At 48.0% G+C, this 18,158-nt stretch overlaps 1 protein-coding gene across 5 annotated transcripts in view; it reads left to right on the top strand.

Annotated features, from left to right (window-relative positions):
- LOC130196391 (spermatid perinuclear RNA-binding protein-like) overlaps positions 1 to 18,158 on the top strand; it is a 54,196-nt gene that overhangs the window by 2,535 nt on the left and 33,503 nt on the right. For 3 of the 5 annotated variants that reach the window (XM_056418466.1, XM_056418468.1, XM_056418467.1), the window contains 2 exons: positions 12,224 to 12,304; positions 15,029 to 15,252. In XM_056418466.1, the coding sequence (XP_056274441.1) occupies positions 12,302 to 12,304; positions 15,029 to 15,252 (227 nt within the window). In that variant the 5' untranslated portion in view covers positions 12,224 to 12,301. Of the gene's footprint in view, positions 1 to 3,547; positions 3,642 to 12,223; positions 12,305 to 15,028; positions 15,253 to 18,158 lie in introns of those variants that run through there. The other 2 variants (XM_056418470.1, XM_056418469.1) reach the window with 2 other exon arrangements.

Raw genomic sequence — 18,158 nt, 5'->3', positions numbered from 1 at the left:
GCCGTAACCTGATTAGTTATGTTGTAGTGAATGTCATATCATAATTCACCCTTGTTCCTGGTGGAGTTCGATACACAATTATTAATGTAATGAGTCACACGCATCAGTGTGACTGTTCCGGGATCGCGGTCCCTTTAAGTGTTGTGTTGCTGTTTGTGACGTCGAGCCCCATGCGGGTTTGGTATCTGGGCAGCGCCATCTTGATTTTATTCGTTGTTATTGTTAATAAACGAGACACACACACTTGTGTGCTCAACTTGAGGAATTGTGTTTTGCCTTTTAATGCAACTTCCACAATGTGATGAATAAAATAACGTGTTGTTTCACGCGGGAAAACTACCAACATCATTGCTAGTTGAGCAAACAACTGCACAACATGCAGTATTAATTATGGATTGGTATGAATGTTCAGCGATAGCCTCATCAGCTCATCTCCTCCTCACGCTGAGTGCGTCCGCTGAGGTGAACGGGTGAAACCCGAGCGGAGACGGTCCTGCAACCGTCAGCTCCGTCTTCTCTCGTTTCACCTCCACCCGCCGAGTCCGGAGGCCTCGACTCGTGAGCCGGGTTTCAGAGCCTCGATGACGAGCAATCGGATCTGCGTCGGGCGTCTCTGTGACTTTTCCCCGTTGGAATGAATACCTCCTCATCCTCCTGAGAGTCCTCCCTTTGATTTGCTCTGAAACACAGAAAGCCTGCAGCTCTCTGGATGTCTGAGTGAGTGGAATCTGCCAGTCGGATGTTTCTTCCTGCCAGTGCTGGCGCCCACAAGCCCCTCGTGGACCCCCATCATCGGGGCACAGGGAACAACTATGTGTCTATTTCAGCTTTTCCCATCTTTTATGAGTTCTCTAAAAAACCGAAAATATCTGTTTCCTAAAAGGATCAACAGACGCTGCACTGACAAGAGAGAAACAACGTCTAGAAGGCTATGCTTCATGTGTTAAAGCTGCATTCTCTCTCCTGACCACTAGGGGGCAGCTCCACTGGTTGTATAAAAGGCTATGCTTCATGTGTTAAAGCTGCATTCTCTCTCCTGACCACCAGGAGGCGACTCCTCTGGTTGTATAGAAGTATATGCTTCGTGTGTTAAAGCTGCATTCTCTCTCCTGACTTGAATCTAACTGCTGCTCTAGGGATTAATCGCGATTAAAAGTTTTTTTTACTTCGAAAGACTAAATCTTCTAAATGAACGAGTAATCACTTCAGATTAATATTTTAGACACTTGTTTAATTGTATTCTTTTTTAAAGACAAAACTTCACACAGAGCTGTGTTTTCAAAGAGGCTCCTACCTATAAAGTGTCAGCGAGGTATTTAATATCGTGGATGATAAATTGTTTTTCGCAACGATTTTGGTGTGAACGCAGCTTTAGAGGGTTTTCACGTTGAAGATTAACACAAAGGTGAAGTATTATCTCCTTATGACGTTGATATTGTTCTTCTCTTGTAGCTCGTATTTGGTCTCCACCACTTCCTGTCGTTAGCTGCTAAAGGCTCCGCTATTGGTCACCTTGTTTCTCACAGCTAGAATCCCCATGAGAACCGTGAGACTCAACCCAAACATTGAGCGTACAAATGCCGAGATGCTCAAAGGTCGGAGTCGGTGACGTAAGTCGTTACGAGCAAACCTCTTTCCACGTTGCACATTTCACGTGATGGATTCGTCATATAAAAAGATAGACGAGCGGAGCTTTAAGAGTCAGTAGGAGCAACAGACGAAGCGTTTTCTACTCTCCTAATGCTCCGCGTTAATAATAAATGAACATTTATTCGTCCTTTCAGCAGCTCAGGCCAAATCTTCTTTACTCGCTGTGTGCTGACTGTGCACCCGCTGCTCTTATAAGTGCAGTATTAAAGTAGAACGTTTGTTACCAAAGTGTCAGTGTCGGTTGAGTAAGTCAGTCGAGTCCAGTTGTGGATGTGCATATTGAAAAATATACATTGTTTGTTGTCTGCAAATATGTTGCGATATGGAAATATACACTTCTCTTGTTGTGTTCCCTCACTAAACATTTTAAACATGAGTTTATGTCTCAGTCTCTAGTTTCAGGTCTTCTTCTATACAGCATGATGTCATCGTTTCGTACATTATGGTCATATAGAGTCACACAGACCATAAAGCAGGGTGTGCTTTAGGGGCGGGGCTACAAGGTGATTGACAGGTCTATGAACGGCGTCTCTGTGTCACTCCTCCTCAGTCCAAATATGGTCACTCATGTTCATTAGTTGCGGAGAAAAAAAACGTGGCGACGGCCGTAATCCAAGATGGTGACGGGGAAAATTGCCGAACTCGAGGTTTCAAACTGACGGGTGACGTCACCATGACGACGTCCACAGACTTGATAAGTTTAGGTACTGCTTGGTACTGTGTTATTTTACACAGAGAAACCAGAAGTGATTGTTCTTCTATTCACATCTTTTATTAATTTTTTCATTGCTCAGCAACATGTTTTCAATAATTAAGAGCTAATCAATGCAACGGACAAGGCAATGCACCAGCAAATATGAACGCTGTGCAGACGGTGAATATGTGATTATGAAGAAGAGATTGAAGCGCAGAAATTATAAATATGTGTTCACGGGGTCTAACATCCCTCCCAGTATACGTGTATACCACACGGACACACACACACACATTGACACACACTCACACTGCTGCAGCTTTCAGTAGCAGACGGGGCTGTTATGCTTACTGGGATGTTTTCAGGCCCAGGAGATCTACTTTATTGTGTGTTCATGGGCGGCCGCATCACACAGGAACTAAGATCTTCTTCTTCTTCTTTTCTTCTTCGTCGTCTACTTCTTCGTCTTCTTCTTCTTCTTCTTCTTCTACTCCTCCTTCTTCGTCTTCTTCTTCTTCTACTTCTTCTTTTCTTCTTTGTCGTCTACTTCTTCATCTTCTTCTTCTTCTTCTACTCCTCCTTCTTCGTCTTCGTCTTCTTCTACTCCTCCTTCTTCTTCTTCTACTATTACTCACAAAGAGGTCACGACGATTTTAACATGAAGGGAAGCCACCTCCTCGTAATATTAATATATTTACAGAGATGACGGTGAAGGCGAGAACACTTCGCTCATCCAGATCTTTATAAATCATGTGACACAGAACTAAAGTTTGAATATTCACCCGAGGGAAGTTTTCTGCCAGATGAATGTTGGGTAACGGAGTCATTGAATCCAATCGGAGGATCACAGAAGTGTTTTTTATCATATTTTATTTTTCCACACGACTCATCTGAACACTAATAATAATATTCTGTCTGCAGAAATGAGACACACATCGTGAATCCTAATTCCCTGGGATCACACACACACACAGACTGGTCACAGATAAGACCTCAACCACCGTATCACTCAGGTTCACAACAACCACACACACTTACACGCACACACACATGCTCACTCACCCGCTTACTCGCACACACAATAACTCAGACCCACACACATACGCTCACACATACGCTCACACACACACTCACACAGCGTCGGTGGAGCCGGGTGCGTCTCCATTTCAGGCAGAGAGAAGCCGAGTGACCTTCAGGTAACGAGGACGTTCTGTCAGAACGTCTTTGTTTGGATTTGATATTTTTTTTAAACACCAATTTGTTCCGAGCCGGTCGGGGAGCTTCAGGCTGGAGGAATGTGAGTGGCCCTGAATTCTGATTATTACCAGAAAGTCAGCATCACCTTTGTTGTTTTTATGTCCGATCAAATGTCCCAACAGCTTCTACAAGGCCTGTTTATATTTTTTCATTTGACTTCCCATGCCGCCCGGTGCGAGTTCGCGGGATTGCACCGCGGGTTATTATTTGAAGATGTGTATGAACATAGAAGCCGGTGGGACCAGGACCAGGCGACGAGACATGGACTGGACGGACCACGGGGAACCGGGGCTGGACGGGACGGAGAGAACCGGGGCCGGGCGGGACGGAGAGAACCGGGGCCGGGCAGGATGGAGGCGGAACACCGGGGACCGGAACATCGGGGGCTGGAACCGGCGACGGAACACCGGGGACCGGAACACCGGGGACTGGAACCGGAACATCGGGGGCTGGAACCGGCGACGGAACACCGGGGACTCGAGCCGGTGACGCAACACCGGGGACTGGAACCGGAACCTCGGGGTCTGGAACCGGCGACGGAACACCGGGGACTGGAGCCGGCGACGCAACACCGGGGACTGGAAGCGATGACGGAACATCAGGGACTGGGACCGGCAATGGAACACCGAGGACTGGAACCTCGGGGTCTGGAACCGGCGACGCAACACCGGGGACTGGAGCCGGTGAAGCAACACCGGGGACTGGAACCGGAACCTCGGGGACAGGAGCCGGTGACGGAACACCGGGGACTGGAACCGGAACCTCGGGGTCTGGAACCGGCGACGGAACACCGGGGACTGGAGCCGGCGACGCAACACCGGGGACTGGAAGCGATGACGGAACATCAGGGACTGGGACCGGCAATGGAACACCGAGGACTGGAACCTCGGGGTCTGGAACCGGCGACGCAACACCGGGGACTGGAGCCGGTGAAGCAACACCGGGGACTGGAACCGGAACATCGGGGGCTGGAACCGGCGACGGAACACTGGGGACTCGAACCGGAACCTCGGGGTCTGGAACCAGCGACGGAACACCGGGGACTGGAGCCGGTGACGCAACACCGGGGACTGGAACCGGAACCTCGGGGTCTGGAACCGGCGACGGAACACCGGGGACTGGAGCCGGCGACGCAACACCGGGGACTGGAAGCGATGACGGAACATCAGGGACTGGGACCGGCAATGGAACACCGAGGACTGGAACCTCGGGGTCTGGAACCGGCGACGCAACACCGGGGACTGGAGCCGGTGAAGCAACACCGGGGACTGGAACCGGAACATCGGGGGCTGGAACCGGCGACGGAACACCGGGGACTCGAACCGGAACCTCGGGGTCTGGAACCGGCGACGGAACACCGGGGACTGGAGCCGGTGACGCAACACCGGGGACTGGAACCAGAACCTCGGGGACAGGAGCCGGTGACGGAACACCGGGGACTGGAACCGGAACCTCGGGGTCTGGAACCGGCGACGGAACACCGGGGACTGGAGCCGGTGATGCAACACCGGGGACTCGAACCGGAACATCGGGGACAGGAGCCGGTGACGGAACACCGGGGACGTGAACCTTGGGGTCTGGAGCCGGTGACGGAACACAGGGGACTGGAACCGGAACATCGGGGACTGGAACCGGCGACGGAACACTGGGGACTGGAGCCGTCGTCATTGACTCCAGGGCCCGGAGGAACTCCCACATCTCCTCAAGAAGAACATGAGCGTTAGCTGGCCAGGCAGGAACCGTGCAGCGGTAACTGAAGGCTGGGTCCATTATTGGTGGCTTCGTTCTGTCATGACGAGTCACGGTTGTCGCAGCGAGAGAGGACCCAAATGCCGACATTACTGCAAAAAACAATCTTTAATCCAACAAACCAGAACAGACGACAAAAACGCGGACCAAACAGTACGAAGCCACACAGACAGGGTTGCCAGGTCTGTGTGACAAAACCAGCCCAATGGCCAATAAAACAAGCCCAAAAAACAAGCCCAATATCAGAACTCAAAATATGCCTGTGCCAAACCATATACACTGCTTTTAAAGTCCAACAACATTGCTATCATTTCCAAATGTATTGTAATATCTACAAAGTAACAACAAATGGTTAGTTTGCCAGCATTAAAAGAAGTTTTCCCTAAACAGTTATTTCACCTAGGTCCTAAAATGGCCTTGTGTAATTAGATACAGTATATTATCATAAATAAAATATAGCTCTGTGAAGGTGTAGACCAATTCACTGACGGACAAACTAACCTGTTGCTTTGTCTTGAGGCTTTCTCTTCCCTTTTCTCTCTTCCTCCCTGCCTGGACAACATGAATGTACTGTTTTTACTTCATATGCATTTACTGTAGTTAATGCAATACCTTATTTCAACTGAAACACCTTATGTTGCTTCACTATATTTTTATCATATACTTATAGTTCAATGTACGCACTCGACAACTGGAGAACGGAGCAGCATTTCGAATGTGTTTCACCGTTTTGCTGTGGTTTTGGAGATCACTGGTGCGCACGAATCTCGGTTTTGCAGTGCCGACAAAAAGCTTTGGTATCATCCCCAGCCACACGTTCTATCCATTCTTTAATTCCGTTTTCACTTTCCCATTCTTTCGTATATTTCTTCCCGTATTTAGCCCACTTACCGGGTGGCATGTTTCTCCAGTGTAGCTAGCTACACTAACTACCAGACCAGAGTTGGGATCGAGCGGGTCGCGGGAGACTGAGAGCGGCGAGAGCTTTAGGTGCGTGTGTGTATGTGGGCGTGTCCCATGTCCATGTGTGTACGTGCTGATCTGGAGTCAGTTTGGTAGGATTTGGGTAGAAATAAATTATTTCATTTAAAATATGGATTTTAATTTAAAGATATTCATGTAATTTGCATGCAAAATAGGTCTACCCGAACCAGCGGACAAGAAATTCAACCCGCGGCAACACTTCAAAAGTAGCCCAATTCCGCGGGAAAACCGCGGACCTGGCAACACTGCACACAGAGAATGAGACGAACAGGGTTTACATACACAGGCAGGCGGAGGTGATTGGACAACGGGGAACGAGACACAGGTGGACACAATGAGGGCGGGGCCAGCAATCACACAGAAGGAAACAATCAGGACCAGGGCAGACAATCACAGGGAGACAGACGACACAAGGACTTCAAAACAAGACACAAAACGAGACACAAACTCCAGATCATGACAGCTCGGGGACGTGAGAGGCATTAGGAGGGGGGGTGTACCTGAGGACGGGATGGAGCTGTACAGAGAAGCCATTTGTGATGCAGCAGTCTGACCTTTGACCCCGGTGAGCTGATAACCAGCCAGTCCTCTTTTGGCTTTTTTCTTTCTGTTGTTCGCTCTGAAAGCATCATTCATATTTTAGTATCAATCTCCCCCACACTACTGGCAATCTCTCCATGACTCCTCTGTTTGTATAGAAGTCTACGCTTCATGTTTTAAAGCTGCATTATCTCTCCTGACCACCAGGGGGCGACTCCTCTGGTTGTATATAAGTCTAAAATGTGCTATATTCATTTAAATAAACTTTATTGTGCTGTATTATGTGGATATATCATCACAGTGACCTCGAGGTCCCATCGAGGCGTTCCTCAGTTACCGACACCAGGTCACAGTGACCCTGGCTTTTTGGCCTTTTGACCTCGCTAATCTAAAGAGCTCATGGAGGGTTGTTGATGCCCAGCTGTGAGGCTGAACATCTGTAACGCGTCGCTGAACTGTAATGAACATAATTCGGCTTAAACGAATCACTCGTCTGTGACTGAGCTCAACGATTTTAATCGCAGTTTGTTCAAATACAAATGAGAAGCTCTGACGGGGTTTCCTCTTCCGTAGAGAGGAGGGAGGAAGGAGGAAAGAGGAGAGATGAGTGAGGAGAGAGGCGGAGGGGAGAGAGGAGAGAGAGAGGGAGGTGAGAGAAAAGAGAGGGGAGAGGAGAGAGGGAGGTGAGAGAGGAGAGAGGTGGAAGGAGAGAGGAGAGGATGCACTCAAAGTGTTTCCACCGTTCCCCGTCTCGTCTTTTTATTTATTCATGTGAAAGACGTCAGCACGACTCTGAGTGTTGTGAATAAAGTCTATATTTACTGACAGCAGGCGGGGGGGGGGGGGGGCTTCCCTGCTCCTCACTCACTTTCTTTTCTTCTTTTTTAAAATCTGCGTTGTCTTTTGCTCGCCGTCTGCTGCTTCCTGCAGCGCCGTCAGCGCCCTGAAGAAGAGTCAGAGCTGTATTCTTAATCACCTCCATTCAATCACCTCCTCCCCTCGGGTGTGTGTGTGTGTGTGTGGGGGGGGTTAGAGTGCAGTAGCCCGGTGTCCCCGCTGCTTCTGCATTCATTTTTCCTTTATTCCCGTTAGTCTTGGTGTTGTTTACTTTCTAGTCCCACCTGAACGTCACGCTGTACATAAATCTGACAGAAGTTAATAAACAAACACACGAGTGTCAACGAAGCTCGTTGTTATTCTACTGCAGCGCTTCACAGGGAGAGAGAAACGCTTCACAGAGCCCAAGAGTGTTTGAATTATTCACATGGAGCACGTCAGGAAACTATTTCATAACGGAGACTTTAGCTTCTATACAACCAGAGGAGTCGTCCCCTGGTGGTCAGGAGAGAGAATGCAGCTTTAAGTTTGAATGATTGTCCCCAGTTTGTTATTTTGTCATAAACTTAGTCTCACGGCCATTATTAATGACTCCTCCTCTAATATATATATATTTAGTTTTAATATATATATATATACAGTATATTAGGGCTGCAACTAACGATTATTTTGATAATCGATTAATCTGTTGATTATTTTATCGATTAATCGGATAAAAAAACAAAAACTTTAATTTTCAACCCTTTATTCAAAACAGGGTCCGTACGGTCATGGAAAACCTGGAAAAGTCATGGAATTTTTAAATGGCTATTAGCAGGCCTAGAAAAGTAATTGAAAAAAATAAAATCCCAAAATATTTGGAAAAGTAATGCAAATTTGTTTCATTAAAATTTTAATTTACACGGTATATATACAGTATGCTTTGGAATTCTCATTGTTAGTTTAAATACTACATCTTCTCACTTTGTCACATATAGACAGAGTTTTCACAAAATGTTTAATCATGGAAATTTGGTTTAAAGTCATGGAAAGGTCCTGGAGACCCACTGGTCACCATGGTGATGAACCCTGTTCACTGGTCACCATGGTGATGAACCGTCACAAACAGACTGACAGCTTTCCTCTCCTGAGCAGTGGTCCCCATGTGGCCCCCTGAACAATACCAGAGACGCGTTCCGATTTATTATTTTTTTCACCTGGCCCGCTGCCGGTGAGATTGCAGTGAGACGCGGAGAAAATGTGAAGTGGTGCTCTTCGCAATAAAACATCTTTGATGGGACGTGTCGCGTCTCGGCCAATCAGCGTTCAGATGTCGACAGCGTTTGGGAAGTTAGGTTAGCTTGAATGTTAGTCCGCTACATCTACTGCTGTCACGCTGCAGCGATGCTAACAAAGTACCCGTACGTTAAACACGATGTGATTTAGCATATTTTTAGTATCGATACTTCATTAAAAGAGCGATCAGAGCTCACGCGCTGCTCCGCTCCGTTAAATGTTGTCTGCACGCGCAGCGCTCACAGTGGCGTCGTGGCTTATCTCCGTTGCCTTTCTCCATGGAAAAATATGTTCCGCTATCCGCCACGGAATAAATAACCACGTTGTCTACGTTATACTCTTGTGGAAATGCCACACACGTCGTGACATGTAGCGCCCTGGTGTCTGGGTTCATAACGTCACCCGTAGGCGCACTCAGCTCCGTGAATGACTCCGACTACGTGAATGACTTCCGCATCCAGCGCCACGTGAGCAGCAGCAGCCAATTAGATTCATCAACAGAGGAGCAGCTCAGCGCTGATTGGCTCTCACAACGCAGCGTTCCGTCTCTCCTCAACCTCCGCTCTTGTTTCTCCTGCGCCGCTCTGCGCTCAAATCTACTTTGTTTATACTCCGTGACTTATTGAGCGCCGTAATAATCGCGCGACACAACGAATCGATAATGAAATTCGTTGCCAACTATTTTAATAATCGATTTTTATCGATTTTATCGATTCGTTGTTGCAGCCCTACAGTATATATATCCTTATTATTCAGAGTTGCAGTGCATGTGTGAAGGTTGCTTACGACACGTCACCCTCAATCTGCCACCGCGTCACCTTCCTCTTCCTCTTCCACCTCCGCAGTCATCGACAGTCAATTAAGTCCCATCTCCTCGACTGAAGATGTGAAGAGGTGATGCATCATCACACACACACACACACACACACACACACTCTCTCCTCTCAGCCGGTGTGAAGCTGGTTAGCATTCATGTGGTGAGTCCTCCGGTCTCTCACACGTAGCAACGTCCTCCATTATTGACGAGTCCTAAGCACTTTGAAGTCCTGCTGTTTGTGGGAGGAGCCAACAGCATTTTATCCTCCAGCGGCGAATCAACCACCAGAGGCCGAGCTCCTGTCAGTGAAACACGGGGTCAAGGTCGCAGAGGACGAATTGACACCAAGTTTTAAAAAGTGTGCCCAATTTATTTTGAAATGCCCCTGGAGTTCAGTCAGTGGGGCAAACACTGCCCCCTAAACAACAAGGACACTTCCTCCCCAGCTTCCTCAAACTCATTTCACAGTGAGAACACATGCGGCGTGATTTAGATTAATAACGTGCGTCTGACCGGGTAACGTTGAGACGTCCAACTGTGGACCTGCACTGGGACGTCTGCTGTTTGAATAAAAGGCTTCATTAGCGCCGCTCATCACAAAAAGAGGGTACGGTCCTGGAAAACCTGGAAAAGTACTGGAATGTTCAAATGGTTTTTTCCAGGCCTGGAAAAGTCCTGGAAAAACAAATTCATATGTGTTATATTCATATGTTCATTTACGCTCTCCCCCCCTTCTCTCCCTCTTTCTCCCCCTCTCCCTCCCCCTCTATCTCGCCTCTCTCTCTTTCTCTTTCCCCCTCTCTCTCCCGCTCCCTCCCTCCCTCTCTCTTGCTCCCTCTCTGTCTCCTTCTCTTCCCCCCTATCTCTCTCTCGCTCCCTCTCTCTCTCCTCTCTCTCCCCTCCCCCTCTATATCCTTCTCGCTCTCCTTCTCTCTCCCTCCCCCTCTCTCTTTCTCTTTCCCCCTCTCCTTCTCTCTCCTTCTCTCCCCCTCTCTCTCTCTTGCTCCCTCTCTCTCTCCTTCTCTTCCCCCCCTATCTCCCTCTCTCTCGCTCCCTCTCTCTCTCCTTCTCTCTCCCCCTCCCTCCCCCTCTATATCCTTCTCTTTCTTTTTCTCCCTCCCTCTCTCTCCCCTCTCCCTCTCTCCTTCTCTCCCCCTCTCTCTCCCGCTCCCTCCCTCCCTCTCTCTTGCTCCCTCTCTCTCTCCTTCTCTTCCCCCCTATCTCTCTCCCCCTCCCTCTCTCTCCCCTCTCCCTCCCCCTCTATATCCTTCGCTCTCTCCTTCTCTCCCTCCCCCTCTCTCTTTCTCTCTCCCTCTCCTATCTCCCTCTCCTTCTATCTCTGTCTCGCTCTCCTTCTCTGTCCCTCTCTCTCCACCTCTCCCTCCCCCTCTCTCTTTCCCCGTCTCTCTCTCTCTCCTTCTCTTTCCCCCTCTCTCTTCCTCTCTCTCCCCCTATCCCTCCCCCTCTCTCTCCCCCTCTCTCTCCCCCTATCCCTCCCCCTCTCTCTCTCCCTCCCTCTCTCTCCTCTCTCTTCCCTCTCTCTCCTTCCCTCTCTCTCTCTCTCCCTCTCTCTCTCCTTCTCTTTCCCCCTCTCTCTCCCTCCCTCCCTCTCTCTCTCTCATTCTCCCCCCCCTCTCCTCTCTCTCTCCTTCTCTTTCCCCCTCTCTCTCCCTCCCTCCCTCTCTCTCTCTCATACGTTCGTACGGTCATGGAAAATCTGGAAGATTCATGGACATTTGTTTATATTCATATGTTCATTTACGCTGAGTTTTAAATAATTAATATGGTTTTAAAAGAAAGACGCTCTAAATATAAGCCGCCATTCGCTCTTTCATAATCAAACATTTTCCGCACTGCAAGTGCAACTGAAAAGACAAATGTGTATCCTTTTAATTAAGTCATTTAAGGTTATAAACTGTATGATTTGGAATTTTCATTGTTAGTTTAAATACTCAGATAATTGGGCAAAAGGTTTCGGAGTCGGATCATCGTGGCGAACGACCGGAAAACAACAACAACAACAACAACAATGCTTGTACAGTGAAATAAGTGAAAATGTTTTCAACTCCTTATTGTGAAATGTGAATAATATTAATAATAATATAACTCATGATAACATTTGGGATTATCATTCCAGCCTCACATTTAAAGCCCTCAGCTTTAAGAATAAGCTTTAAATCAGGGATCACCCACATTTACAAAAATGCTTGGCGAACGTTGGAGGCGGCGCCCCGTTCGTTCATGGGAAAGCCAATCGGTGAAGTCATTGACTCCCCGTCTTCCTTTAGCTCCGCCTCCCAGCCAACCGTCCGTAATTGTTTATTATTTTTCACAATCTAAGTCCATAAGGGTTACGAAATATAAGAGAAACACTATTTTCTTACGGTTGAAATTTTTCTTTTTTTCTTTCCTACCGACAGCGAGACGTCCGACTGCATGAGGAGTCCCGGGACCCTGGTCCTCACCTAGACCCCCCCACGACCCCCCACCGCCCGGACATGGTGAGCTACGCTGTTTTATTGTTATTCCGGTGCATTCTTTTGGCTTTCTTCGGTCCCAAAGAGGTACCGACCTAAACATAGTTTGATTTAATTCAGAGTTTAGAGTTTCAGATCAAATATTAAAGACTTATTGGACTGTTTCTAGCAGCAGGTGTTTCATTTAAATGTCTATTATATGTGTGTGGGATGTCCTCAACAAGTATAAAGCAGAACTAGTGGTTAGTTCTTCATGGTGGATGAAGGAAATGGGAAACTGTTTTCACGGAGCAAACAGAGATAGGCCCCGCCCCCTCTAAGGCGCGAATGAACCACAAATAGTCGAGCGAGTAAAGCGTTGGAAATCAATGTTGTTGTTTTATCTGATTCATCGAAAAAATGATTGACAGATTAATCGATTAATATAATAAACGTAGATGTAATAGTTTATACAGAATTATACCACGTTTCAGCAAAACTACATTTAGGGCGCACCTTTCTTTTCAAGGAAATGTGATTGGTTGGATTGGATCAGAACCGACCTGAGGCTACATTAAACCTTTCCCCGTCTTCCATCCAGATCAAACCAGAGTTGAACGTCTTTTTATTTAAATGGTTAAATGATAAGAAATAAACATGAAAGGAGCTCCTGACTTCACTGCATCACACCCCTGTGGCGTGGACGGGCTGTGAGTCCATTTAGCTTTTAGAGCCGGTATATTTAACGCTGATTTACTGTGAAGCCGGTGAGTCTGAGCTGGAGACTCTGAGTGAGACAACGAGGCTGAACCTCCTGCTGCTGCCTTCAGGGAACAGAGGACGTCGTGCCATCGAGGTCGTCGTTCAGCGCTGACAGTGTGTTGTAGAGTGGCTGAAGCTTTGAGGTCCAGAAGGTTCAGACGTTACGTTTTATTTAGTGGTAAAAGGGAAAATGTTAAATATTTAGTCCTCATGGAGAACTCTTCTTCTTCTGTCTATCAACGTATCAATAACACACTGTGTGTGTGTATGAGTGTGTGAGTGTGTGTGTGTGTGTGGTAGAGTTTGTGTGGATGTGTGAGTGTGTGTGTGTGAGAGAGTTTGTGTGTGAGTTTGTGTGTGTCAGAGCTTTGTGTGTGTGTGTGTGAGAGTTTATGTGTGTGTGAGTCTGTGTGTGTGTGTCGTCCTCCTGCGAGAGGAAAAAAGAGTAATTACTTCAGATTTAAGTAAATACCCTCCGTCAACAATTAATTAAAGCCCCCCCCAGCTGTCTTGTAGCTAACAGATTAAAGGAAGGAGGCGGGGCCCCGATCCAGAATGAGTGTCGGGGGGCTGTGAAGGGGTTAATCTTTCATTTGGATCTCGTTAATGTTCCCAGTGTACGTTTTGGTTGTGTCGTGGTTGTCGCCCCCGGCAACAGTTGGGCCAGAAATGTAACTAGGTCGTGATGAATGACCCCCCCTCCTCGCCCCCTCCCTCCTCCCCAGAGACTCATGGCCATGAATTATTAAAGCCATCATCAATAACTCACCGTAATGAGCGTGTGCTTACACGCTGGGGGTTATGGGAGGAAGAGGAAGATGGAGAGAGAGAGTTTGACCTTGGATTGAAGGCCGCGTTTGATGCTCGGCGTGTTCGTGGCTCGTGAAAGCACACCTCCTCTTTCTTCTTTTTCTTCCACCCCTCTCATACGAGTCCTCCATGTTGACGCCGGCTGTATCTGGGTCACGAGGAGCCGGCAGCAGCTCGGGGCCGTCAGGTGTTCGCTGACAGCCTGGGAGGAAACCCAAAAAAACAAGAACCACAACGTCTGAGCGAGGGGGCGGGGGGTCTGCTTTGTTCTGGATTTTGTCGGCTGCTTCCTCCTGAGAGTTGTCTGTCAACAACATGTGGGATCAGTTTCTCTGCAGTTAAACAACGACGATGATAACAACAACATAACAACAACAACAACAATAGCGATGATAACAACGATAACAACAATAACGATGATAACAACGACGATGATGACGGTCATATTGCCGATGGTAACGCGGATAGCGATAACGACGACCATAACAAAGACAACTAGAATGGGCACTCGGTAGAGCGCATACCTTCGCATATCACAAGATTGGGCATTGAATTATGAACATGTTGGCATTAGTTTCATGCCAATTGGATACAAATTGCCGTGCTGTGGTAAAAAGAAGATTTTGACCTTTTTTTGACCCGATTGATCCCAAAATCTAATCAAATGGTCCCCGGATAATAACCAATGATCCCACCGAATCTCATGCGATTCGGTTTAATACTTTTTGTGTTATGCGGATAACACGCATACAAATAAATAAATACACGGCGATCAAAACATAACCATCCGCATTTTCAATGCGAAGGTAATAACGATGATGACGATGACTTATTGATTATTATAGACACAATAGCACAAAAAAACCTTTTGCAAAACCGGAGCGGTTGAATCCTAAAACGCAAGTTTCTATGTTTGAAATCCACTAACTCAACATAATGAACGTTTAACAAAGACAACTGGAGCCCATTGACGGTCTGACCAGGGACCAGGAGCAAAGTCATTGCGTGGTGAAAGTGTTCGTTTCCAGCATCTGCAGCTTTAATTCAGGAGCTTCTCATCGTCTCATTGTTCTATAAGCGGATTATCACACATCGGGCCTCCAGCAGCCAAAGCCGTCTCTTTATTCTTCCCTCTGAGCCTCGGTGTGATTCACACCTGAAACTGTAAAGCTCCTCGGCGTCTCTCTTGTCCCCCAGAGGTCGTTCCGGTCGTTTGCAAACGACGACCGCCACGTCATGGCCAAGCACGCCAGCATCTACCCGGCGCCGGAGGAGCTGGAGGCCGTCCAGACGCTGGTGTCCACCGTGGAGGGAGCCCTCAAGAAGGTCTCCGATTGGATGGACGGCCTCCGCGGGTCCTCGGGGGAGGTCTCCTCCGGCGCCGCCGATGATGAGGCGGTGGAAGACGCCGCGGAGGCGAGGTACGTCCCCTCCAGTGGGTTCTTGTGATCAACACTTTGAGGGTGTTGTATTTCATTATCATAAAAAAAGACAAACAATGGAGTTGAAGTGTCTACAAGTTGTATCATTGTTGGAAGACATGTCGGCTCTACGCGCCTGAAGCTCAGTCCAAGTCACATGACTGCTGGTCTCAATCCAACATGGCGTCATCGCTTCACTGAGGAGCTCAGAATGTAAAGTTCACAGAGTCTGGTCAAAGTAAAAGATTTTAAATAAGACGCGTAGAATATACAGGACTGTCTCAGAAAATTAGAATATTGTGATGAAGTTCTTTATTTTCTGTAATGCAATTTAAAAAACAAAAATGTCATGCATTCTGGATTATTACAATCAACTGAAATATTGCAAGCCTTTTATTCTGATTTATTGCTGATTATGGCTTACAGCTTAAGAAAACTCAAATATCCTATCTCTAAATATTAGAATATCATGAAAAAGTATACTAGTAGGGTATTAAACAAATCACTTGAATTGTCTAATTAACTCAGAAACACCTGCAAGGGTTTCCTGAGCCTTGACAAACACTCAGCTGTTATAAATCTTTTTTAACTTGGTCTGAAATATTAAAATTTTATGAGATAGGATTTTAGAGTTTTCTTAAGCTGTAAGCCATAATCAGCAATATTAAAAGAATAAAAGGCTTGCAATATAATAATGCATTACAGAAAATAAAGAACTTTATCACAATATTCTAATTTTCTGAGACAGTCCTGTAAGGTTGTTGAGGAAATATCAAAATAATAAGAGAGGAGGGAGGATGGAGGAGTTAAAAGAGAGGAGGGAGGAGAGAGGAGGGAGTAGAGAGGAGTTAGGAGGGAGGAGAGAGGATGGAGGAGTTAAAAGAGGAGGGAGGAGAGGATGGAGGAGAGAGAGGATGGATGAGTTAGGAGGGAGGCGATATGAGGGATGAGAGAGGATGGAGGAGTTAGGAGAGAGGTGGAAGCAGGGAGGAGGAAGGAGATAGCAGGGAGGTGGGAGGAGTTAGGAAGGAGGAGCGAGGACGGAGGAGTTAGGAAGGAGGAGAGAGGATGGAGAAAGGAGTAGAGAAGAGAGGCTGTAAGGAGGCGCTGTGCCAACGGCTGCTTGTTTCAGTAGTGGCGTTTTGCTTTTATTTTATTGTCTTTTTTTGCACTTTTCCTCTTTTTCTTTTTCTTTTCTTTCACGTTTGTCTTAGTTACGGTCGGACACTGGACCATAACTACTTTTTTCGATACTTCTACTGTGGCTTTTGTTCACTTTGTCGTGAGTATCGGTGAGCATAACATAACAATGACTGGGACCGTCGTCTACTCGCGCTCAGCTGATCGCGCTGTGCAGGCGAAGCTTCTGCCTGGAGAAAGACCTGTGATCCCGCTGGAGCTACGGAGAAGGGCTCATGACTGTAGGCGGGTGTCAAGCGGAGGCTAAAGCGAGGAGATACAAACCCTCGGTACCGTCGATCATAACGGGGAGCGTGAGGTCTTTGGCGAATAAGGCGGATGAGCTCGGCGCTGGTAATGACCGAGAGGGTCTTCCGTGAGAGCAGTCTCTTGTGCTTCACTGAGACGTGGCTGCACGCGGACTATCCGGATCACAGCGCGTCTTTGCCCGGCTTCAGGACTGTTCGGGCTGACAGAGACGCTACACAGGCGGTAAGAAGAGGCGGGATCGCTGTTTATGTGAATGAGCGGTGGTGCCACCCGGACCATGTGTGCGTGAAGGGCGCTTCTGTAGCCGAACATTGAACTGTTGGCCGTGGGGATGCGCCCGTACTATTTGCCGAGAGAGTTCACGTCCGCCATTGTGGTTGTCGTGTACGTGCCGCCATCAGCTGACGCTGAGGAAGCTGTGGACACCATCCACTCCACTGTGTCTGCTCTGCTGAATCATCAGCCTGGAGCATTCATGGCTATCACTGGTGACTTTAACCACACCACACTGGATAAAGCTCTGCCAACCTTCCATCAATACATAGACTGCCCAACAAGGAACAATAAAACTCTGGACTTGCTGTATGCTAATACTAAGGGCGCATACAGCGCCACTGCCCTTGGCCGCGTCGGCAGGTCTGATCATGACCTGGTCCGGCTGACACCCAGGTATGTTCCTCTGGTGAAGAGGCTGCCGGTGACCACCAGGACTGTGAGGAGGTGGTCTATGGAGGCTAACGACGCTCTACAGGACTGCTTCGAGTCAACGGACTGGGATGTGCTGTGTGGACCGCACGGGGAGGACATCAACAGTATGACCGACTGCATCACGGAATACATCAAGTTCTGTGAACACACCACCATCCATCACGGACTGTGCGCTGCTTGCCCAACAACAAGCCCTGGATCACCAGGGACCTGAAGGCGCTTCTTAACATGAAGAAAGCTGCTTCCAGGCCTGGAGACGAGATGAGCTGAGGAAAGCCCAGCGCAACCTAAAGGTGAAGCTCAGGAGGGCAAGGACTCCTACAGGAGGAAGCTGGAGGCCAAACTCCAGCTGAACAACACAAGGGAGGTGTGGTCTGGCATGAAGCAGATAACTGGCTTCAAGGTGGGAGGGAGACAGCCAGGGGCTCCCTGGAGAGGCCAACGAGCTGAACTGTTTTTCAATAGGTTCAGTTCACAGCCCTCCCCGTCTCCTCCACATCACACCTCCCAAACACCTCCTCCCCTCTGTCCCCCTGCTGAGCTGCACATCCACGAGCCCTCAATAACAATGGGCTCCTCCACCTCCCCTCTCTCTGTGACTGACCAGGTGAGAGACAGCTGGAGAAACTACCAAGCGCAGAGCTGAAGGTCCTGATGGCATCAGCCCCAGGGTCCTAAAAACAAATCACTTGAATTGTCTAATTAACTCGAAACACCTGCAAGGGTTTCCTGAGCCTTGACAAACACTC

This window comes from Pseudoliparis swirei, chromosome 7 (assembly GCF_029220125.1).
Source record: "Pseudoliparis swirei isolate HS2019 ecotype Mariana Trench chromosome 7, NWPU_hadal_v1, whole genome shotgun sequence".
NCBI lineage: Eukaryota > Metazoa > Chordata > Actinopteri > Perciformes > Liparidae > Pseudoliparis > Pseudoliparis swirei.
Note: the sequence above shows the minus strand (reverse complement) of the source record. Positions and strands in the feature narration are given on the sequence as shown.